Source organism: Struthio camelus, chromosome 1 (assembly GCF_040807025.1).
Source record: "Struthio camelus isolate bStrCam1 chromosome 1, bStrCam1.hap1, whole genome shotgun sequence".
Classification (NCBI taxonomy): domain Eukaryota; kingdom Metazoa; phylum Chordata; class Aves; order Struthioniformes; family Struthionidae; genus Struthio; species Struthio camelus.
The window spans coordinates 200,514,306-200,538,975 of NC_090942.1; the positions used below are offsets into that span (position 1 = coordinate 200,514,306).

General features: G+C 41.1%; 1 protein-coding gene across 1 annotated transcript in view; it reads left to right on the plus strand.

Moving 5' to 3' along the window:
* The window catches only part of FLT3 (fms related receptor tyrosine kinase 3), a 45,390-nt gene that overhangs the window by 15,923 nt on the left and 4,797 nt on the right, over window positions 1–24,670 (plus strand). The window contains exons 5-19 of the mRNA XM_009686522.2: window positions 1,876–1,993; window positions 2,953–3,104; window positions 3,666–3,805; window positions 3,885–4,038; window positions 8,543–8,708; window positions 12,896–13,002; window positions 15,343–15,454; window positions 16,795–16,973; window positions 18,707–18,819; window positions 18,924–19,056; window positions 19,146–19,250; window positions 19,921–20,031; window positions 23,294–23,447; window positions 23,805–23,935; window positions 24,322–24,446. Coding sequence (XP_009684817.2) covers window positions 1,876–1,993; window positions 2,953–3,104; window positions 3,666–3,805; window positions 3,885–4,038; window positions 8,543–8,708; window positions 12,896–13,002; window positions 15,343–15,454; window positions 16,795–16,973; window positions 18,707–18,819; window positions 18,924–19,056; window positions 19,146–19,250; window positions 19,921–20,031; window positions 23,294–23,447; window positions 23,805–23,935; window positions 24,322–24,446 — 2,000 coding nt within the window. The remainder of the gene's footprint in view (window positions 1–1,875; window positions 1,994–2,952; window positions 3,105–3,665; window positions 3,806–3,884; window positions 4,039–8,542; window positions 8,709–12,895; window positions 13,003–15,342; window positions 15,455–16,794; window positions 16,974–18,706; window positions 18,820–18,923; window positions 19,057–19,145; window positions 19,251–19,920; window positions 20,032–23,293; window positions 23,448–23,804; window positions 23,936–24,321; window positions 24,447–24,670) is intronic.

Sequence of the window (24,670 nt, forward strand, 5' to 3'; positions counted from 1 at the left end):
TTTTTGTCCATGTTGTTAGCTGGGCTTTTTCTCCGTATCAGAGCAAGTCATTCTGTTTATTTTCTGGCCTACAGTGCTCTGGGGTCCCGCTTTGTCCCACCCCACAACTTCTCCTCTCAGCATTTCTTGCACAGCCTTTCCATTCACACTTCTTTGGGTCGGTGAGAGGCAACGTTGGGGCAATGAGAGAGAAATGGTCCCTCTGCTCAGCGCCGGAGTTTACTCGTGGCCAAGGGCAGCCGGTAGAGCTCGATCTTTTTTTTCCCCTGGAGGGAAAAAAAGAGAGCTGGGATGTGCTCTCTGGTTTTAGCTGTAAAGTGCATCTGCACTGCAGCACCCCAGCACAAGGGTCCATGAGAAGTTCATATTTTAACTACTGAATTCAGAAAGTCATAACAAACTGGTAGGTTTGACTTTTTGAAAGATTAGTTGAATTTTTTTAAGGACCACACAAGAGACATTTCTAACACAAAGGCAACTCCTGCAACAAAGTTCTGTCTTCTGTTTCTGAATAGGGGTGTCAAAGACCTTAAAACCAAAAAGGCACACATTGATATATTTTTAAAGAGGAGAAATGTCATACTTTTTGTGTGCAAATAGCCAAATTTAAAATAAAATTCAAAATTTGTAAATGAATTTCAAAGGAAAAAAAATCAATCCAAACAGTTAAAAGCCTGGCAAAATAATAAGGCCCAAACCCTTCAAGAGAGACAAGTTTAACAATAAGCATCACAACTTGCCTTGTTTTTAATAAAGTGTCAGTAATCAAAGTTTTTCATTCCTTCTTTACGTGTTTTTAAGGCATTTGTGCTTGATTTTTTTCTTGTTCAGGTGTTAGAAGTGTCACCTCCAGTGTCTCCTTGTTTTGTATAAAAGCCTATTGTATGCTTTGATTATAATTTTAACAACTTTATTGAGGGGACAGGATGTTAAATGTTTAACAAAAGTGTACCTTCTCTACCTTATCAGTGAGCCTTCAGAAATAAAAAGAGTTACTACATGTGCAAGCAAGAATGGTTCAAACCAGTCTTGGTAAAGATGTTTTCCATATCAATTGTTTGGATTTCATTCTCTTTGCTGCTCTGAATCTAATATCATAATTCCATCTGTCATCAGATCCTTCAGGGCTAGATGAAATGTGAATCTCTACAGCTGAAAAAACCTTCTAGGCCCAGTTTGTAAGAGATAAACAAAGACATTCAAAAACCGAAAGTATTATTGTTGCCTTTGTAAGTCACCTTTTAGGCAATGAAACTATGAATCCAAAGAAAATGTCAGTCTTCTGGGTGGAAACTGCAATTTCGTTGTACGCCAACTTTAAAATAAACTTGGTAGTTTTCATTTTATGTCAGATCTTTAGCAGTTTTAATGTGTTAAATTTTTATACTTAGCTCAAGTAGGAGTCTGACTGGTTCAGAGGACTGAGAGTGGTCTAGGAAACTTTCCACCTCCAGGCTACGCACACAGATGGAAAAGTCTGCTAATTATCAAAAGTCATCATCGCCTGTTGCTTTTCCGTTGCGTGTCAGATCTGACTGAGTAGCATGTAACAATCCAATTTTGTGTCAACAGATGTTATTTCTAAAAGTGTGTGCACTCCTGCCCAGTGAAGTGAATAGGAGTCACAGCCAGTTAACGTCTTTGACTATCAGCCTCAAAATTACCCTCTGATGTATAGATCACATTTAACAATCCAGGCTGAGAAGCTTATAAAACCAACCCACAATATCCCTAGGACAGAATACTTTTATTTTCCCTGAGCGTTGAAACTGCATGAAATCAATTACAACCATGTAACAATGTACTATGTACGGAGCAAAGCACCGTTTCAAAGCTATTTCAGTAATTCTTAAACATTTGCATGATTTTTAACAGACAAACCAGGGAAACCCTATTTCAGGAAAAGTGAAACACTAGATGCTATACAGTGCATATCGGAGAGCTACCCCCAGCCATCTTTGGAGTGGATATTTTGCAAAACACCTGAAGAAAGGTAAGGCGTGTTGCTTATTGAAGCTCATGATTGAAAGCTTACCATCTTCTAAACAAGAAGGGGGAAGCTTTGCATTCTTTAGTGTGCCTAGTGGCTTGACTAAATAATTGAAGAAAAGCTATTGGATAACATTTTGGGGGGGAGCATGCAGTGAGCTTTGCTAGGTTGCACACCCATGTGCTGTTTGAAAACCTGTGTCTGCATGACTCACTTCTGGAGTGCTGCAGCATATTTTTCCTAGAAAGTTTGGCTGTTGTGCTCTTTTTGAAACTTTCAGCTCTTGACTTGGAAAAAGTTGCTCCAGATTCTAGTATTTTGATATCGCCAAAGTAAATCAAATGTATCCTGTTTCCCTGTATTTTTTTACATTTTTTGGAAATGTGACTGCCTCAGAGTCGTGGAGATATTACAAGAAATCATATTTTTCCCAGATAAATGATTTTTCCATATACAGTTTATATATACAAGTGGTTCTGTTAACAGTGGGAATGTGCTCAAATAAGCAGCAAATAAGTTCAGATAAGACAGTCTTGAGTATGTTCCGTGGCCATAGACAGAGCTTGTTTCTGCAGTGCGGCAGTCTGAGGATCTGGATCACAAAAAGATCACAGAATTTGCAGTAGCACCCACCATCAGGAATTCAGAGGTGCAGTGTGAAAGCCCAGCCTACGATTTCACTATTGTCCAGATTTCAGCCATAGACTTACCTGTTTATGAGCTAGTCTGAGCATATTCAGGTCATTTCAACTTATTCTGCTGCCTAGATTGTCTTCCCTTATTCCATGGCTGTGACATTTCTGTTTTCTTATCTTCACCTTTCCTAGTTCCTTTTTATTCAGCTTTGTAAGATCCAGTTTTCCCACTATTGTTTGCATATTCTCATGGCTTGGAGATCTGTCAGATTCGTTTACTTGAGGTTAACCAAATGAGTCAATGAATAATTATGCTTGTAATTTCAGTTGCCCTAATAAAATGCATAAAGAAACTGGGGAAATATATGGCATACAGAAGGTACAACATGGATTACATGAGGATGAATTATTTCAAACACACATATGGTGCTGTGCAGTTAATGAGCTGGGCAGAGAATGCACGAGCCTGTTTACAATAGGTAACTTCCCTCTGAGCTTTACTTACAAATAAGCTGGATCCTGCCATTGAAGTTAGTTGCACTACTCATCTGAGTAAGCTTTCCGGACTAAGCTATTCATTTGTAATCATTGGAATAAATCTACCTTGCAATGAATTTGATTGCTCTGTCTCATGTTTAAATCCTATATTCTAGTAGCTGTTTGTAATCTCTGTAAAAATATCTTGCCCTTCGACATTTTCTAAATGTCAGCAATATTTTTTTGCATGCTTTTGGGACCACCTTACAGTGAAATGCATTTCAAAATGTTCTTAAAATTGGTAAATTCTGGCTTGTTTACCTTTTTACAAACCTGACCTAGGCTGAACTGTGCCCTACAGATAGTTTGTAAACATTTGGTTTGAATCACGTAAATCCACCAAATTTACTGAATTCATGTTTAGTGAGTAATTTTCCAATGTCTAAGTATCTTTACAATATCTTTACAATGGATAGAGTTGGAAGCAAAAATGTTATCTAAATGAGTATTTTCCCAGAAAGAGCAGCAGTTGTTGTTTCACAGGTTATATATTCATTTTGTAGATTTAAATGAGAGACACGCAGCACCTTTACCTGAATTACTTCTTAAAGTCGGAGAGCCGTTGCTGATCAGATGCAGAGCTGTTTATTCTAATTACAGATTCAGAATTAAATTATCTTTTGAAAACAAAGAACTACAGGAGGTAAGAAGACAGCTTATTTTAAAATATGTAATATTGGGCACTGTCAACTGATTAAATGCAATGCTCTGTTGAAAACTAGGATCGCCGTTTCGAAGGATTAGAATATCAAACAGATCGCTCGGCGGTTCGGATTCAGTATGCGTTTACTTCAGCAGCAGGAAGAAACGATAGCGGACATTACACCTGTTCCTCTACAGTACATCCAAATCAAACTGCTTTGATTACAGTTTTAGGTAATTCCAACCCCCAGTGTTAATTTTGTCCCTTGGTTGGTTGTTTTGCTGTGCTTTCAGTATGTCAGTCCTTTGCTTGCATGTGTGCAGCATATGTTCACAGTGATTTCTAAGAAAAAATCCTGTTTCCACTTACCGGCCGTCAAGGGAAGTCAAGTAATTTCAACTGAGTTATTCAGGTACCTGAAGATGATGCTTTTAGAAGTGAACTGAAATGACACGATTTGGAAGGCTAGTGACTCTTTCAGAGTTATTTCTAGAAACAGAGGCTGGGATTCCCCTCATATTTCTGTAGGCGACTCCAGTGTCCCCAGGAGCGTGTGGCTGGGAGCTGCCTGAGGGACCCTGGACACAACGAGACCCCATTGCTGTGCCATCGTGCCCTTCTTCACACCTCTCCTTGGGCTGAGACCACTTGTGCCCTGCAAGTGACTCTCCCCTGTGAAGGTATCTAAGGCCACGAACTCGTATGTGTGGAGCTACAGCACAGATACAAACAACTGGAGGTAAAGCACTGCAGAAAACACATTTTCAGGAGCTGGCCAAGGATATAAAATGCTCGATCTGCCCTGTATTTTCAGCTATTAATGCTTGGTATATTAGTCTGTCCACAGTCTGGAACGACTAGTGACTGATGTCAAGTAATGCAAGACAGGAATTGTCCTGTTATGACTCTAGTCGTGATGGTGGATTTTGAAAAGTTGCAGCCATGGCCTCAGCTGCCTCCTTACCACTCGGTTGCACTACATATCCCTTTGCGCTCACATACAGGCACTTCTACCCTATCTGTGCTGCTCCCTCAGCAGGACAGAGGTAATGCAGAGGGTCTCATGATCCTCTATCCTCTGCTATGCAGTTTTGTGGGGTCCTTTCATGTGCTAGGTGTTGTAATACATGAGAGAGTAGATCTGTATCAGGCCTGACCTATGTCCACTGGGAAGGAACCAAATAATTGCAGTGTTGGTGGTGGTGCGATCACTTTCTCACAAAACCCTGAAAATTGGGTCCCAGAGAAGGCACTGTTTCTTCTTATGGAGAAGGAAAGATTGACAGGTGGCCATTTGAGCTTAGCAAGTCAAATTATTTATGGAAAAGTATATCTGGGAAAGAATTGTAGCTCAGTAACTATGGAACTGGTAACAGAAAAGAAATACAAACATTTATGTTAATTATAGAAGCATACAGAGATTATGAACAGCTAGTGATGACAGACTTAGCAAACTGCTGTACAAAAAAAGTGTGGCTACAGCTGAGACGGCTATAAAGGAAAACCTGAAACTATAGAGAGTTATCACTGCAGTGTTACGGCTTGTTCTACGTGTCTCCTACTTTCCAGGCACCGAAGGAAACTATCTTCTTAACACCAAGCTACGCAAGGCCTTACAATTAAAAAAATCAAAAGTAAACCAAAGAAAACTTCATTCAGTTTAAGCAAAATGTTAATTTAAAAGCGAGCAGTGTTTAGTATAGTCCAGACCAGCATCAGCAGCAAACCTTGTTTCTCAGATAAAAATTATATCATATACTAAACACATCGTTTCCAGACCTTTCCCAAAGTCTGAAAATAAGACACAAAAAAGAAACCTGTAGTCAGGGCCAAGCTAAGCACAGTGACTAGGTCTCTGAGTGTTGTGCAAGGAGTGGTGTGCAGCCCCAAAAACCAGGCTTTCTGAGGCACTCACCACACGTTTCACCTTCGGTGTAGTTGACCTTAGAGTTTACAACACCTAGGCTAGGCAGTGATAGGAAGTGAGAATGCTTACCCCAGTTTCTCCAGAGATGAGTTTCCCAGTGCGATATCCTCTTTTCAGCTTCTACCTACTACGGAGCAGGAACTTGGCTCACTGGATCCTTAAACTATCAATTTGAGTAGGTATCATATTAATTAGGGATGTTTGAGTCTCTCTCCCTAGAGGGTTATATTTCTAAGTGATGTCATTTATAACTGAAGGGGTTGGAAACTATGTGTACCACAGCTTTCTCAGGCAGCAGCATTATTTGCAAGTCTGCAAATTTATCTTCTTGATTTTTTTGACTAGGATACCATTTTCTGCACCCTCCCTAAAAAGCCTGATGCCAACAAAACCTGTAAGCATTCATTGGCTTTACTGATGAAAAGATCAAGTTTATTGGCTTGCATGTTAGATTAATGTGGGGGGAATACTGCCATACCCAGGTATCAGCTGTGACTCTCTATCCAAGGTTATAAAGTGACATCATGTGCAACACTTCCAATCCATCACAGCTTTTAGCCTAATGTACTAATGAAAACCTTTGTTGGTACTGATTTGTGCTAATGCTCCAGATTCACTTTCAGTAGCAATAAGAGTTTCATTCAATTGTTCTTGTCATAGGGTAGCAGTCTCTGAAATGATCACTGGCTGCCCAGATGGAAGTCATAACCACTTTGCCCTAACTTTAAACCATCACTGTCCATGAGTCAGCAGCCATAGCTTCACTGGCAATGGTGGTGATGTAACTTTACAAAGAGAAAACCTTGTCTGCTTGGCTTACTCTGCATTGCCTAAGGAGCTTGGCCAACGTAACTACATTGACAGGTGGTCTTCTAACACCGAAGAATGCCCTGCAGCCAGACAGCTCTGGTTTGCTCTTTGCTACTTGGTATTTCACCAGCTTATCTCATTTTGTTTAGCTGGTCAGATCAGGCAGGGTGGTTTAAAGCGTGATAGAGATCATGCCAACAACTGCAGCTGCAAGGCCCTTCATGTCTGCTGTTTCTATGCTAAGGTTCCATCAGCAGTGAAGAAAGAGTTCTTAGCACTACCTAAGCTTTATTCAGAAATATACAAGCTATTTTGCAACATATTAGGATTAAAAGCAAACAAGCAAACAAACACACTAAATACAGAGACATGAAAGCTTGAATTCCTGTCTCAGGAATTTCAATTCACCTTTCTATCATTACTAAATAATCATGTTCACTCTTTCTATGGCAGAAAAACACTTAAACCTGCCAAGCAAAAAATGTACTATTTTCCTTCTGCATCAGAAAGGAACTACTTTTTTCTGAATTATTTTGTAGAGAAATGGCACACTCCGTTTCAGGTCCCTTGAGGCACTCTGCAGAAAAAGCCTTTACACTTGGCAGATTGTGCTGCTAACAGTACACATCCAGGTGACTTTCTGCTTGGAAATGTGAGGTCCGAAAGATCATTCAACAGATGAAGGTCCAAATTATAAAACCAATAAGCCTTTAATATCAAGAAAGGAGAGAATAGACATGAAAGGAACTGCTTCTTGTTTTAAAATACTGAACTTTTGTGTGGTTTCTATGGGAATTTCCATATAGTATTTTTCAAGCCAAGATGCTAGGCAGAGAAAAGTTACTACCAGAAGGAACACACTCAAAAGAAAAACCCAGTCCAGCAACATTTCTACAGTGCAGTTTTTCACCATGAGACTGATCAAACAATGGAACAGGGTGCCTAGTTGTTGTGAAGTCTCCTTCCTTGGAGATACTCAAAACTCAGCTGGACAAGGCCCTGAGCCACCTGACCTAGCCGAGCTTGCTTTGAGCAAGGTGCTGGACTGAAGACATGCAGAGGTCCCTTCTAAACTACATGGTTCTGTGATTTTAATAAGGTTGATCCTAACCCCACTGATGCTTTTAGAAAGGTCTCCTCCCACTTTTGTGTGCTGATCAGTCTCTTTGAATGGGATTCATTTCGCTTGGTGAGTCACCTAGTCCCAGCAGAGTCCTAGGCTTCTTCAGCATTCAGTGACAAGAGATAACATTTCCACAGATTACTTCAGTACATCTTTTTTGGACTCTGTTTTAGAGTTGGATAAATGTAGACATGCCTGTCTCATTTCACAAAGTGTAGCAGAGGTCCAAATCAAGAGCTTAGGTGGGTCACTGAACTTCATACAGCTCCATTAGGTGAAATTAATCCCACCTTGGCAGGGGAAGTAGCAGTACCTAGTGATTCTTATATATTTTCCGAGCACTTTTCCATGTTCCTATTGTCTTTCATCAAATACTTCTAATTTGGGTAGAGAAATAAAGGAGCAGCTACAAGACTCATTTGCAAAATCTTCAGCTCATTTCAGGGAAGGAGTCAACATGTGCTTATGCTGGTAGTGCTGCATGATTTCATTCCCTATTAAAGGAAAGTGAGGAGATGCAGGTGTTAGCACCTGGAATGCATGCGTAAAACAAAGAAATAATGGAACTGTTGGCCCAGCTGCTCTGGAGGGTGGGCAGGAGAGAAATGGTTGGAAGGGCTCTGGATCTGACCAAGTCTGCAACTCTAGCAGATTTTACACAGGCTTAGATCACTGGTCTGGAGCTGAACACAGTGACATCATTTCAATCCTGTTTTGAAGCATTATCTTCTTTTTGATAAACAGGATGCCTTTTTGTGATGTAATACAGTGCTTTTTTTTGCTTGTGATAACTAAAGCTAAAAGTGTGCAGATATCAAAACTCTCCCATTAGGCAACAGAGCTTTTGTAACATAATACCTTTTTCTCTCTCTTTCAGAGAAGGGGTTTATAAACATAACTGACTCTAGAGAGGATTTTGAAATTGGTGAAGAGGAGTTTTGCTTTGAAGTTAACCTTACAGCATATCCAACTGTTAGGTGCATGTGGCTATTTTCCCAAAAAACGTTTCCATGTGAGCAAAGTTGCAGTGTGGATGGACTCAGGTACTTGAATGAACTTGGTATAATTTCACAATGTCTCCTTTTTCTGTCTCCTTTGAAATGATTACTGTCTATATTTCGTAGTCTATTCATATTCTTAAAAAATGGATGGGCCAAGTGATGAAGCAGTGTTACCAAAACATACTCAAACATTAATTTGGCTTTCAACGGCAGTTCATGTAGATAATGTATAGAATCACTTTTTTCTCCGTGTTATAATAAACCGCTTTATAAGTTATGCATCTAGCAACCACTTTAGGTTATATGCATTTTGCTATTTGCTTTCTCCCGGACACAGTTTCACAGTTAGAGATCTGTTGCAGTTCTCTGCCTGAAACGCAAGGTCTACTTGTTCCGCTTTTGTCATCCTGTTCTTGATGATGTTCCCAGTATCTTTCAGATAGCTAAAATCAAATCCAGGGCCCTGTAGTTTCCCAGGCCCTCTATAGATCTATTAGGCTCTGTCTGTGCCACAAAAACATACCGTTCTGCTAATTACCCAGGTCATGTATTCTTCCACTCTTGCAAAACATGTTTTGAATAAACCTGTTAGTTATCTACCTTTTCTGTTACTTCCTACAATGAAGTTCTGGCATGAATTCTGTTTAAGGCTAATGTTTTCTCCATTCCGTAGGCTTTCTAGTTTCTTGATAACATTATCTAATTTCCTTCAGAGTTTCTTTCAGAGTAGTCCCATAGCTTTCAAGGTAACAGATCTTATTCACCTTAATGAAAACAAAGCCAAGCTGCTCTTTTACAGTTTTAACTTTAAAACTAGGCAGGGCCTAGGCAGGAGTTAATGTATCTGCATTGATTTCTTCCTTTTTATATTCTTAAACCACTCTTATAATTTGCTTAAAACTGTGTCACAGCCTTGCTAGTACTTTTTATGTTTTCTTTCCTTAGTGTTTTGGTATACTTGATTTTATCTGCTGGCTTGTCAGGTCATCTTTGTAACAGACTGGCCTTTTCATCTGCATCAGGTGGAGTGTTGCAGTTCACATGGTCCAGAGACAGCTCTGTTCAGATTAGCAAATTATCACCTCCTGGCAATGGACACAGGAACTCTGTCCTTGCTGATAAAGCGAGGCCTGTCAGCAAACTTCAACAGTGTTTGATAACTGGGTGTTGGTGATTAATCTGCAAAGCCTGATGTGAGCTAGGCAGATTTGTTCTTATGGTCAAGTATGATTTTGGAAATGAGGTGTCACAGGACAGTTATGAGCATTTGCTCATCCTTGCCCAATAGGTACCTCCCTCAAGCTGATAATGCCTCGTTTATTCGCTTTGCAGCAGGTATGGACTGTCTTTTCACTGAATGAGTGGTTTTACTTGCATGATTGGCAGCTAGTGGAAATTCAATCCAGATAAGAAGAAGGTGTTTTGGAATGGACCAACAATAACAATTTTGGGAACTCTGTAATAGCTTAGGTAGCCCGCACTAATCAGTAAGGTGCAGTTACGGCATGGGCTGGAATTTATTAGTCACTTCAAATAGCCTTTTCAGCACAGAAATGACTGTTGCTTCCCTGAGTGGTGATCACCACCTGCCGGATAGGAAAAAGTTCAGCCATGTCTTGCTAGTGCAGTACAACCTAGGCTGGATCAGCCCTGTGCCAGACCTGCACCAGGCTCCTGTCACTTAAATGCCCAAAGCATCACTTGAACTTGACCTGGAAGCTGCTTCAAATGGACAGCTCAGTCATCCTTCTGACTGTGCTGTTGATTAAACACTTTTTTTTAAGGATCTTTTTAGTAGTAATACTTTGCATTAATTTAGCACTTTACATTTTCAAAGCGCTAAATAATTCAATATCTGTATGGGCAGCTAAGTAAATATCATTCTACTGACTTTATGGAAAAGTATGATAAAGAGAAAAGTACATGAATTTGATGGTTATTTAGTCAACACACAGCTACCCTCCATAGCTATCCTGTTTTGATTAAATATTAGCATTTTATAGACATATCTCACTTGAGAAAAATGAATAGGGGTACTTCATTCAGTTTGATAATGTCATCAAAAGCAGCAACGGGTAGCAAGGTGATGAGATTCTGCCTAAAATGTAGCACTCTACATTTGTAGCAGAAATGTAGATTTGGGTATGATTTTAAAGCAGAAAGTTTCTCAAAACAGAACAAAAAAGGTCATCACATACCTTAACGTATTATGATTCTAACTTTGTGTATTTTGGTTCACTTCTGAGTAATCCTGTGTCCCAACACTTCTACTTTGTTCCTTTCATATCCTTTTTCATTTCCTGCTTTTTCCCTTTTTTAATTTCTGCTTTTTCCTTATCAAATTGTTCCTCCTGATTACAGAACTTATTAAAGGTCGTTAATTAACTTTGCCCCTTCTTTAGCTTTTAATTTCAAGGATTCATCTCTGCTGCCAGTGTTCCTACATATTATCAGAGATTCCTTCAGAATTTGCATTTTCTATTTATCTTGTTGTCTCTATGTTTTAGTACACTGTTGATTTTCACTTCCCTCCTGAGATTAAATGAGTTTCCATACCTCTTTTCCACACCTCATGAGTGTCCATGACCTCTTTTAAATATATGGCTTGTTATCCCATGTCCTCTTGTGTTTTTTGTATTTTCAGGTATCAATGACACTTTTCTTAAAATGAGTTTGTCATTATTTCACTAGGACTTAATCCTTCAGACCCAAGAGTTCAAAAGTGATGAATGATTTGTGGTTTCTCCTGTTTTAGTATCTTTTTGAAATACCTTAGAACAGATCTGATTTTAAGAAATCTCTGAGTTCAGGCCCATCTTTAAGGCCATTCCAGATGGAAAATTCGAAAGTCAATAACTGTGTACGGAGATGTTGCCTTAGGCAGAAGGCAAAATTCCCAGTGACTCCAATGTGAGGTTTTTTTTCCTTTGGAAATGCAAGGTGGTGCTTGGTATCTTAATTTACTCATGTGTATCTTGTTTAATAAGAAATATACTGTTTTTTTCTTCTCTAGATTTCTCGTTCAAAGCTCATTATTGCTTTTTCTCACACTACAGATTGCCAGTATGGGCTGTCTTTTTTCTGTCTGTTACAGAGTCCCTGATATGTCTGCTTGCCTTTAACACTAAAAGCAAGTGAAGGTTTTGTAGCCGTATGCTTTCAACCAAAACATCTGCCCTCAAAATGCCAGCAACCAAATTCTCCTGAAGTGCTCTTCTAATATCCATAAAGTCTCAAAAACTGCCTTTCAAATTTGACAACAATCCTTAGAAAAATAACCTGGTGAAAAAGGATGGAAACAGGATGCACTCTCCATAAGATGATATATTGCATCCTCCCTGTCCCATAAACCAGTAACTCAACAGGTCAGTCACGCATGAATCTCTAAGTCTCCCTTGTCCTCTATCTCTAGCTTTTATCCATGGACTCATTAGGACGCTGTCCTCACCGTTTTGATTGCTTTGCAGCAATCATGCCTCTTCCTGCATGGTTTGGGTTTCAGTTTGCTACCATGCATCTGGCCAAAGGCCATAGGGGTTAGTAGAAGGCTGTCCTTCTTCCTGCAGAAAAACTTGACAGTTGGTGCTTTCTCTTGTAGACGTTGAACTGCTGATGAAGATGTCATTTCTGAGTATCCATCAGCTCTTTCCTTTCGGAGAGGTTGATCTTGTATAAACCTATCTTCCCTGGAGATATTCAAAACCCATCTGGATGTGATCCTGGGAAATATGCTCTAGGTGACCCTGCCTGAGCAGGGAGGTTGGACTAGAAGATCTCCAGAGGTCCCTTCCAACCTCAACCATTCTGTGTGATTCTTTGTGATCTGTTTCATTGTTATTTCCTAGTACCATTTATTGTATCAGCTAGAAGCTCACATCAAAATCTTTTGGGAAGCAGAGAGTTTGATTCTTTTGCCACACTTAGCATCTGTGCCAGGGTGCATGTGTCTTCCAACAGATTTGTTACAAAATCATGGCCTTATAGTCCAGATGCACTCCAGGAACTACAAGGCAAATTGCAGAATAAAACTGATACTGCAAGAAAAACATGTCCTGTTATTAAGACAGTAATGTTTGAGGTTTTATATTGTCCAATCAGAAATAATTTAGTCTGGATTCTTCATTAGAAGATGTTGAATTGTTTCGAACATATATATAAGTCTTCACTGCATCTAAAATCATGCTCAAGAGAATCTTTTGTCCTTTTCCTTCCTTCTCTTTGCTCCACAGAATTTCTTCAAAGTTCTGCAACCATCAACGCCAGCCTGGAGTATATGTGTTTTATGCAGAAAATGACGATACAGTCACAACGAAAAAATTCACTTTGTATGTGAGAAGTAAGTGAGAAAACAATCCTCGTAAAGATTTAGCGGCCTGGGGGTGAGAATCTTGATCTCTTTGGCATCTCTCACTAGGGATTTTGGCACGAATGTAACTGGAACTAATATGTTATTTTTACATGTATTCCTTTACTTTTTGCTATGTCGTACAACAGAGGAGATGTAATTAAATGTTCGTTTTCTCCAACACTTTTGGACTCGGGTGACTGAAGTAGATTCCAGAGTGATCTCTGACTAGATATTGAATAAGGCTGTCTTTTGCTTTTGAAAAATATATATATACATGAATGTCTGAGCATGCAATTGAATATCTGATTTCACTAACACTAAGGCTCTTTCCTGACATCTCTCATCTAGGTGCTTTGATTTACACCTTTAATAATTAAGTCCCGTGTTCTCTGTAACAATTGTCTGGGAGACCCTGCATGTCAGGGTACAGCAAGATAAACTAATTGAATGCATACAAGTAGATCACTGCAGACATCCATACAATTAATACAGTAAGACATGGACTCCCAATGAGAAAGGTTGAGGCTTGGCTTTTAAAAGAGGAAATCACTCTAGCCTGTTAGCAAAGGTGTAAAATCTGTCTGGTGGGTGCAGAGAAACCTCTGCTCACTGCACCTGGACGAGCCCATAGCCACGACTACCATCTAGAGAGTGCGAAGCTGGTGGGATGAGGTCTGATTTGGGTCTAAATACAGAGATGGCACTAGAGTGGTGCTGACGCTGAGCTGGGTGGCCTTACCAAGCACCTGCTTCAGTATGGCAGTACAGAGCTGAGCTAACCCGGCTGGCTGGCATCTGGCCCCAAGTCTGGCGATCCATACCACAGTGTGCTATGTTACGCCGGGGTAACTGGGGCAGGGATCTGCTGGCTTTAGCATTTCTGGTGCAGGAGCCACTGCAACCTTAACAGTTCTGACTTTGTTCTGAGTGAGTATCCTCAAGGCCTGTTTCATCTCTGGCCCTGGTTTGCCCGAAGGGAGCACAGCATCTGTCCCAGAATTTTGAGGAAGATCTTTGGGGTGCTATTTTCTCCCAGGTTTTCACTGATATCTGGGATTTTTCTTGGCTGCTCTTCTCCAGTGGACCCCAGGCATTGCCACAGGAGAGCAGGAGACAAGGAGACTCAGGGGACAGGAACATCTCAGTCCCAGTCAGTCCCAGACCAGATGCTAGGACGGGTTAAATAACACCACACGGAGGATGTGGTCTCCGTCACATACCTTCTTAGCCAGGAGCCCTGTAATTGGACTCATGCAGCTTCACATGGAAAGTCTGTTCTCTGTCCCTGACCAACATGGGAAGCAAGACCCACAAACACTTAGCGTGCTTCTCCAACATCACTGCCTGGACTTCAGTAGCGCAGTATAGACAAGAACAGAATCACATTTTTGCCTTGCACTCCTCCATTTTTAATAGTAAAGCTATGTAAATGAAATGGGGAATGCCAAGGAAGACTAGCCTCATCACATCTGAGGAAGAAGTTATTATTATTATTATTTTTACTCCTCCCTTTAATCTATCATCAACAGTGAGAACAGAATAAGAGAAATTAGTCATACACAGAGAAAATGAACATTTCTTAAGAAAACCACAAACCCTAGGAGGGCTATGAAATACAGTGATATTGCTACAAAGGGTCAGAAAGTGTGACTGCTGTAGTGACCACATGAATGGTGAAGATATACAGTGAGAGGAAACAGCTATACTCATTAGGTGTCAGCTTCCTATAGTCCATTCGTGGCATTTTTTTCCCTAATAACATATGAGTTAATGCAGCTAGCCTGCAGACTCTTTGACATGTAGTACATACGTTAGGTCTTGTACTCTTCTGTCCATGATTTGCACACACGCACAGCCTTGTCTCGTGTTCTCAGTTACCTCAGTTCTGCCAAACTGCAGCATCTTGCCATTACTGTAGGTTAATGAGCTACAATACAGCAATCTCCTGTGCACATTTTCTATGAGCAAAGCAGTCAGAATTTGGCTCTTGGCAGAGTCCCATGGCAGAGCACTTGCTCTGAGTTGCAAAAGCAGAAGTTGAGACTTCTAATTTTTTTCCTCTGCCACTGTTTTGCTCTGGCTGCCCATACAGAGAAGTGGGTGCTCTCCTTGGCTTACCCACACTCCCATCCAGCAGAACCAAAGTACGGGGGTAGAGGAAGGAGGGGGACTGAGGTCTACACCCAGCTCTCACACTGACATACGAGTGAGTTATTTTGCAAACACAGGGCAGATCTTGGTCTTAGCAAATGTCACTTCACTGCATAATCACAGTGGTTTTAGTCACTGAAGTGCTGATGCAAACTGTCTTGTATTATCTTGTTGCAGGGAAACCTAAAGTAACAATGCAGTTAACGTTCAAGCAGATCTCCTGCATTTCTGACAGTTACCCTGCCTCATCCTGGATTTGGAGGAATTGTCTCGAACTGAACTCATCTAAGTATATAATTTTCTTTCCCTTGGCTTCATTGCAAGGATCATATTTGAGTTATCGTTAACTAAGTGAAAACTGGCCTATAACAAGCTAAGTGTAAAATGCACCCTTGCTCATTGGAAAATGGGAAATTGTGGCCGGTTCTAGGGGGAATGGAATCATGAAAACCAGGGAAAGTTTTCATTTTTTTTGTTGAAATCAAATGAAATCTATACAGATGTTTATTTAAGCTCTTTACACTGAAATAAACCCCACTGGGTCTATATCAACAGTTAGGACGTTACCTACTCCCATGTAAGTTTTTCTCTCGGTCTATCAAAGTTACAGGACATTCAGGAAACCTATCGGAAAGCTTTGGGTTATATATCTGTACAGTGATATGAAGCTCATTACAGTGCAGTTATTGAGAATGTTTTCAGTAAAGTTAGTGAGAGTGTTTTCATTTCCTCTATTTATTTAAGGCAATGAATCAGGCCCTAGTATTTCAGGGAAGCTGAGGAGGCTTCAAGCTGTTTAATTAATTCTGCACTGTTATTTTTAGATACACCAAAAAATAATAATTTCTCAGCTGTAGAAAAGTACTAAGTCAAATTACCTTTTGGAAGATTATGAATGAGTCTTCAATTATTTTAAATAGATTTTTAAAAAAATCTGGACAATTTTCTCATCTATACCTCCACAAAGACTTCTTAACATCAGTCTATTTGTGCAGAAATGGAAGAAGAAAGAAAATATCTAGTTTGTGAGTTTAAAATACTCTTTAAAATAGCCTTCTAGAAAAAAAAAAATACTGTAACATTTCTTCTCCTGGGAACTTCCACGTGTAGAAGCTAATTCTATGTGTAGAGCTGAATGAATTATATTTTATTTACTTACGAACACTGGTGAAAAGTGGGAGTAGCTCTGTGGATGGGAGGCAGAGAACGCACTTTACCCCTGCCCATGCTGCCATGTCCATCAGTCTCTCACACGAGACAAAGTGGCGGGCCAGAAGCCACAGCAGGAACCAGACTGGTGGCTTTAAGCAATGTTGGGCAGGGCTCCCTGATGGATCATACTAACTGAGATGCAGTGGCAGGTAAATTGGCACAACTCCACTGAGATCTGCTTGGTTTCATAGCCTTTGACTCAAAATACTTCCAGAATACCTGCCGTTGGCCCCAGGGAATTAAAAGTGAGACTGGCAACTACTCTTAAATCTCAGTCTAACAGTGACAAATAAAACCCAAGCCCATCCATCCATCCTCCCCAACACAGACAAAAGAAATATTCTGTAATTACCCACCTTCCCCCATGAAAATGCCAATATGAGCCCCAAATCAGAACTGGACTCCTTTCTTTTTCAGCTGTACAGAAGAAATCACTGAGGGGATTCAGAACTTCTTGCCAGAGAGGAGATCCCTGGGGTCGTGGATTTCAAGCAGTATGTTAGATATAAGGGAGACAGCAACAACCTTCTCTGTTGAGTGCTGCGCAAACAATTCTGTCGGCTCAGCCTGTGAAAAGAGTTTCATTAACCTGTCAGGTACCGTAAGCCAGTGTTTTAGCACAGGCTTTCTCAAGTTGATTAAAAATGGCAAAACAGAACTTAACGGTAATATTTATCTGGCTAACTAGCTGACAGTGCAACAGTTGTTGCAGGTAAAATGCAAGCACTATGCATACAGAGGGTGGAATGGTGGATGAATGATGGATATGTGACTCTTTTCTTCAGTTTCAAAGCAGAGGCCTCACCCATTAAAACCAGTAGAAATTTCACACGAATAGGAACTGCATGTTGGAGCCATGGCAAAGTTGTGGCCTGCTTTTTTATTTTTCCTTTGTAATCCTTATCTGAAACCTAGAGGTATCAGCTCTGGAAAAAGCTGAAGCTGCTTAGGTAGCTGGTGCCAGGAGTTTGCTCTTATTCATCTGCTGGAGCTCACTACGGTATTACTGTGCCACCTAAAATGGGCTGTGGGAGCTCTCCTCAGCCCACAGAGGTTGTTCTGCACCTGCTGCACAGGCAGTTTGTGCTTGAGAAGCAGAGAAGGGCAGGGGTAAGGCCTCCTTCAAGTGCTGTAGGTAGGTGGCCAAGACCTTGTTTGTGAGCTGTTGTGCAGTCTCTCCTCTTTTAGGGGACACAAGAGATTCCCTACTTGTTGAAAAAGGAAAGGCAATGGGATCGTTTGCTTGTGTATTTTATATTGGTAACACCATATAGATTCCATAGGGCAAAACATTTCAGCTACAGGAAGCATGCTGTGGCACTTGGGAAGTGTTAGATAGTACCCAGATGTTTGTGTTATTCATTTGGAACAAGGGATTTCCTTTGTCATGGAGGGACAAGCTTTTCTCTGCTTTTGACCATAGCTAATAGGAGCTCTGCCCACAACTGAGAGAGGTTCCCTGAAAACGCCTCTCAGGCTCCCTGTGCGATCCCAGAGAGGACAGAGGAGCTACTGGATCTTGAACTCCAGAAGACAGGCAACAAATCTTAAAGAAGCTAATGAAGACAGAGAAGAAAGCAGAAAGCTTTCTGAGAAGCTCTCACCTGCTTTACCTTGGAGGATTACCAGTAGTGAAAGGGAGAAAATGCAGAGAATTCAGGTTTAGGACCGTTTGCTTTGTTTCTGGGATTAGGCAGAGACAGTAGCAGGCCTGGGCCAGGGTGGTGACTTGCAGCAGGACAGCGTGCAGGGCAGCAGAGTGGCAAATGCCATCAGCTGCTGCTGCCTTCTCTAATAGGCCATGATATGAACTCAGGCCTCATGTAAGCATTGCACCTACCCACCGATGCCTTCCTATGTCCTTGACTAGATAAGAAGTTCCTTGTTGAGCAGTAGAGCAATGCTCCAAGCAGGTTTTGTATAGCCAGTCTGCAGATAACCAGTGCTTTGCTATCTAACATATATGTCTTGGGGGAAGGCACAGGGAGAGAGGAAAGAGAAATGATCAGAAGAAAAATCACTTATTCCTCTATTTATGTTCACACAGCCCGATCCATGCAACACATCAGTGCCACAATCCACTCAGATTTACTGATTCATAAAACTTTTTTTTTTAATGAAAATAAATATCAGAGTTACCCAGCACTTAAGCTGTCATACCCAATTCCTTGCTTTGCATGTGGCTGTATCTCATTTACAGTGCTGAGGAGGTTCAGGTGTGAGAGGACTGCAAATTGGCAGGAGTGACAAAACCACGATGGGTTTCCTTACACCTTTAGCTTTACACATGCACTCTGATTCACTGTTTAGTAACATGTATCTTTTAAAGTTGCAGGAGCTGTTTCTTCCCCTCCGGATAATGCTGCATTCTACGCCTCTGCTGGATTTTTCATTTTATTTATTGCTCTTTTGTTTTTACTCGTTTTTCATAAATATAAAAAGGTAAAAGCAAACATAAATACCTGCCCCTTCTTCTGCCTTTTGTTTTTAACGAACTGTTTCTTCTTCTCCAAGACTTAATTAACTTTTCCTTTTTTTTTCCAAAGCAATTCAGATATGAAAGCCAGTTGCAAATGATACAGATGATAGGCCCATTGGATAATGAGTACATCTACATTGACTTCAGTGAATTTGAGTATGATCTCAAATGGGAATTTCCCAGAGAAAATCTGGAATTTGGTGAGCAGTCCACAAGGCAAAGCTTGGTGTTGGTAGTACAGCCTGTGTTGTACCAGTAACAAATAACATTGGTATATTTTGTCTTGTAGGGCAGGTCCTTGGTTCTGGGGCTTTTGGGAAAGTGGTGAATGCAACAGCTTATGGAATTAGCAGGGCAGGAGATTCAGTCCAAGTTGCAGTCAAAATGCTGAAAGGTATGACAAACTCTGGGTGCCTTTCACAAGCAGTGGTGTGTTTTAGTGGCTCTGAAGCAGAAGCAGTGCTGGAAATCCCTTAAAATACAGACTTTTACCAGTTGCATCTCACAAAGCCTTGTTTCTCCTTCAAATATCTCAGTTCTAAAAGGTGCCACTGCTGTATGTTCTTAGTGTAACGTGTTGCATTTTGTCCTACACTTCAGTGAAGATCTGTGTTGTGTGGCGACGGACGGAGCTGCACTGATCTAAAGAGGAAGAATGGCACTTTATAGCACAAATTAGCCTAGGTGGTTACGCTGATGTCTCTGTGGATTTGGTCCCAAGATCTCTTTTTCTTGCAGCGCTGTCTAGCTGTTGCACTCCTTTTAGCTACCTAACACTGTTATCTTGCCTTCTCTATCTGCTACTTTCATTCTTTGCCAGCCTAAAAATGACAGATACCAGCATCTTAGAATTGTTTTCCCAAGCACAAAAAGATCCACCCCCCTTATCTTCCATGTTTGACTTAATTTTTATACTGTACAACAACTTTCTAAGATGTTCCTAAACCTATTTTCAGGTAAATTAATTTGAAATGAAGACTTTCAAGTGAAAAAGCATCTCAATAATTTGTGTTTTGAATTCTTTGCTGGAGGTTTACAAGTTTGTGATGTTGTTACCTTTACAGAAAAATCTGACACTTCAGAAAAAGAAGCTCTAATGTCCGAGCTGAAAATGATGACACACATTGGAAGCCATGAAAACATTGTGAACCTACTAGGAGCTTGCACTGTGTCAGGTATCTAGCAATTGTGGAAAGGTACCAATTAAAAATATTAAATTAATGGGGACTCTTGAACAGAAGTATTGAAATTGACTCCTAATAGCAGTATTAAAACATCCAAGTCATAATAAAATATTTATCCCTCAGGTTGCTGCTCCCCTCAAACCCTCTTTTTTAACTCTCTTCCCCAAACAATTTTATTATTCTGCTCTGGCCTAAAATAAACTAAAGATGAAATGAAAGCAAAATTAAAGCAAAATTTCCGTATGTGTGTACGGAAGTAGATCCTTTCTAATTGTACTGACATGAAGTAATACAATAGTTTTTCTATGGAAGAGATTTTCCTGAAATAGGGGTGATGACACTGATAAAGGCCAGTTCTTTCAGAGAAAAGGAGAAAAACTTGTCTTGTGTAAGGTACCTTTGTATCTACATAAAAAATTGTATTGTAAAAAGGAAAGGAAAATCATATTCCTTATCAAACTGTGAAATTATAGAAAGAAATGGAAAAGTGAGCAAGGGATTGACATGAACGAAAAGAAACCGGAAAGAATAAGAGAAAAAGAAAGAAAAAATAGGGAACTGAATAATGAAAAGAGAGAGAACTCTTCAAAGAGACTCAGTGTGAAAATCAAATAAAGATGGGAAGAACTGAGCAAAGAAGTTCTAAGAGTAAAGTAACAGGATATTATTGTTAATTAATTATTGTATGTCTTGTGATATCATTGAGGCAATGTACAAACACAGATAGTTCTTGTCCCAAGAACTTCCAGCCTAGCTAGTCCAGCAGTGCCCAGGAGTGGGAGGAGACTGTCTGAGGGTTTTACCCACTCTTTGTCCATGAGATGGATTGTAATACCTGTCAGAGAGTTTTATTAAGTCAGATAGAGCAAAGATATCAGTTAAGTCTTGTTTCCCTGGTTTGCATTAACAGCAATACTGTCGTGCAAAGACGTTTGAGGCGTAAGAGGAAAGCAGACAAATAGATCATGACTGGGGTTGAAATCATATAGCAAGTTTCCAGGCAGTAGCTGATGCTGCCTTCTGGAGCACCTTGCAAGACGTGATCATTTAGGCTGGAGCACTGCAGGGAGCACATGCTCATTCGGTTTGGATGGAACAGCTCATCCTGGAGGTCATCACTAAGCTAATGGAGGACAAGAAGGTGATCAGGAGTAGTCAGCATGGATTCACCAAAGGGAAATCATGCTTGACCAATCTGATAGCCTTCTATGATGGAATGACTGGCTGGGTAGATGAGGGCAGAGCAGTGGATGTTGTCTACCTGGACTTCAGCAAGGCTTTTGACATTGTGTCCCATCACGTCCTCGTAGGTAAACTCAGGAAGTGTGGGCTAGATGAGTGGACGGTGAGGTGGCTTGAGAACTGGCTGGATGGCCGAGCTCAGAGGGTTGTGGTGAATGGCGCAGAGTCAAGTTGGAGGCCTGTGGCTAGCGGTGTCCCCCAGGGGTCAGTCCTGGGTCCAGTCTTGTTCAATATATTCATCAATGACCTGGAGGAAGGCACAGAGTGCACCCTCAGCAAGTTTGCTGATGATACTAAACTGGGGGGAGAGGCTAACACACCAGAAGACCGTGCTGCCATTCAGACAGGCTGGAGAGCTGGGTGGTGAGGAACCTCCTGAAGTTCAGCAAAGGCAAGTGCAGGGTCCTGCACCTAGGGAGGAATAACCCCATGCCAGCAGGACAGGCTGGGGGTTGACCTGCTGGCAAGCAGCTCTGCAGAGAAGGACCTGGGAGTGCTGGTGCACAGCAAGTAAAGCATGAGGCAGCAATGTGCCCTTGTGGCCAAGAAGGCCGATGGTCTCCTGGGGTGCGTTAGGCAGAGTGTTGCCAGCAGGTCGAGGGAGGTGATCCGGCCCCTCTCCTCAGCCCTGGGGAGGCCTCACCTGGAGTACTGTGTCCAGTGCTGGGCTCCCCAGGACAAGAGAGACATGGCGCTACTGGAGAGAGTCCAGCGGAGGGCTACAAAGATGATGAGGGGACTGGAGCATCTCTCCTATGAGGAAAGACTGCAAGAGCTGGGCCTGTTCAGCCTGGAGAAGAGAAGACTGAGAGGTGATCTCATCAACATGTACAAGTATCTGAAGAGGGAGTGTCGAGAGGATGGGGCCAGTCTCTCCTCCGTGGTGCCCAGCAACAGGACAAGAGGCAATGGGCAGAAACTGAACCACAGGAAGTTCCACCTGAACCTGAGAAAAAACTTCTTCACTGTGAGGGTGACAGAGCATTGGAACAGGTTGCCCACAGAGGTAGTGGAGTCTCCTTCGCTGGAGATATTCAAAAGCCGTCTGGATGTGATCCTGGGCAATATGCTCTAGAGGAGCCTGCTGGAGCAGGGAGGTTGGACTAGATGATCTCCAGAGGTCCCTTCCAACTAAAACCATTCTGTGTCTGGCAGGGTAGGGCAGCAATGCTTTCAGCTACGTCCAAATACCATGTACAAAAATGTTTACGTTGTCATCCTTCCTCTGAAAAAGCTTACATTTCTTCCTAGTGTGCCTTACCTTGCTTTACAGGGATCCTTCTGGCAGAAATGTTCACAGTTTGTATTTGGTCTTTCTCAGACAGAAGCAGTGATGTCAATGCAAGACTTTGCAGGGTGGTGTGCGACCACTCTGAGCGTTTTTAGAGCCTTTCACTCTGCTGCCTTGTAATGGTTTGCTTCTGGCCTGTCTGGCCAGGGAATTGGAGTTATTTTTCTTTTTTTTAAAAAGTGGCCTGACCAGTGCGCCACTCGGACACATCTCCTTGTAAGGTCCTTCTCCCCCATAGGTCCTGTCAGCAAAAGCACTCAAGTCCTAAGTGGTCTTGAGGAAGAAAAGAGTATTTCTAGAGCATTAAGTTAATGAGGCAAATGAAAGGGATTCATTTTCGTCAAATGGTGCCAATTCAGACCAACAATTCGATTAGCAAGGTGTCATGCTTTGCTCTAACCGTGAGTGGTTTAGATATTGTGGTGCATCGTCATAGCTTTTGCTCTCCTCCCCAGTGCTGTTAGTTTGGGGAAGGCTTCTTGTGCTTTTGTAAGGATTTGTGCTCCACCTTGGGCCATGTACCCCAGGGACCATACAGTTACACAGATTTTGGAAAGGAACATCCCACAAGTCCATCAGTACAGGTTATCTACCTGTAAATGAAAGATGGTTAGGATGTTTAATACAGATTAATCCTGGGAGAAGGTGAGACCTTATTAGGGCTTTAATGGGGAGACTTCTATAGATCATAGGAAACATTAACATTTCAAATTATTTCAGGACCCATCTACTTGATATTTGAATACTGTTGCTATGGTGACCTTCTGAACTACTTAAGGAGCAAGAGAGAAAAATTTCACTGGACACTGACGGATATCTTTAAACAGCACAACTTCAGCTTTTACCACAATATTCATTCGGACCAAAATTCCAGGTAAAGCTTTCAGCAACAGTTTAATAGTTCATGAAGCTACTGTCACTTTTTAAGCTGGATTCTCAGCTGTGGTATAAACTGGTATAATTACTGAATTCTTGAGGATCTGCCTTGGCATACTTCAACAACCAAAGCCTAGAGAGGAACTGACATTTGATTTTCTTTATGATAAGGAAGTCCTCACTGAACTGCAAGCGACAAGAAATTTCGTTTGTCTTTCCAGTTTTGAGACGACTCATGTCTGTGCCCAGACTCTTAACAGAAATAGCTGATAATGCTCTTCACTGTAAAGCAGTTTACATGAAGCAGATTGTTATCCACTGTATGTAATATTTGAAAATGTGTCACCCTCTCCAGAAAGGGAACTGTACTAAAATATGGCGTGAATATGACTCTGTGCAGAGAGGATGACTTTGGAAGCTTACAACCAAGTCAAAGCATAAATGTGGCTTCTGAATCAAGTGGGATCGTGCTGTATTCTGAGGAAGGTAAGGGATTAATTGCTTTGATCTCTAACAATTCTAACTATTACTATTTTGTTTACCATACTATTGATCTAGCTGGACTAGATTCAGTGACACAGGAAGCCCTTTTCTATCTTATGTCTCTTCACTTCTGATATAAATTTTTTTGGAGCAGGATTCAGCAACATTTAAGACCTCAATCTTATATTTCTGGTGGTGCTACACAGGGTATTTGAGTATGAAAATATCCTTTGCTTCAGTTTGTGTCTGAGCAAAAGATGAAAAAGATGGATGCTCTTTGTCATGCTGTTCTTCATAGCATCATGTAAAAACCCTTTTAACAGTCAATATAATTAAATAGAGAGCGAGGAAGGCCATGGAAAATGTATACTCCCGGTTATTTTTTACAGATGAAATTAAACATGCAAATAGACAGATGGATGAAGAAGAAGACTTTAATGTGCTCACTTTTGAAGACCTTCTTTGCTTCTCATATCAAGTTGCCAAAGGAATGGAGTTTCTTGAGTCCAAATTGGTATGGCTAAGGGTAGCAAATTGTTTAAATAGAAAAGGTGGCAAAAATAGATCAGTTTAGTAAAAGGCAGATTGAGGAACAGAGCCACACAGTGGCAGGCTTGAATTAAACTTCCTTCCCTGGCATCTAACACAGACTAGATTGCAAATCTACGCAGGGCCCTGAGCAAGAAGTGTGCATTGCACACTTCCTTCTGATCCCATGCCTTGCCATGAGCAATTGGG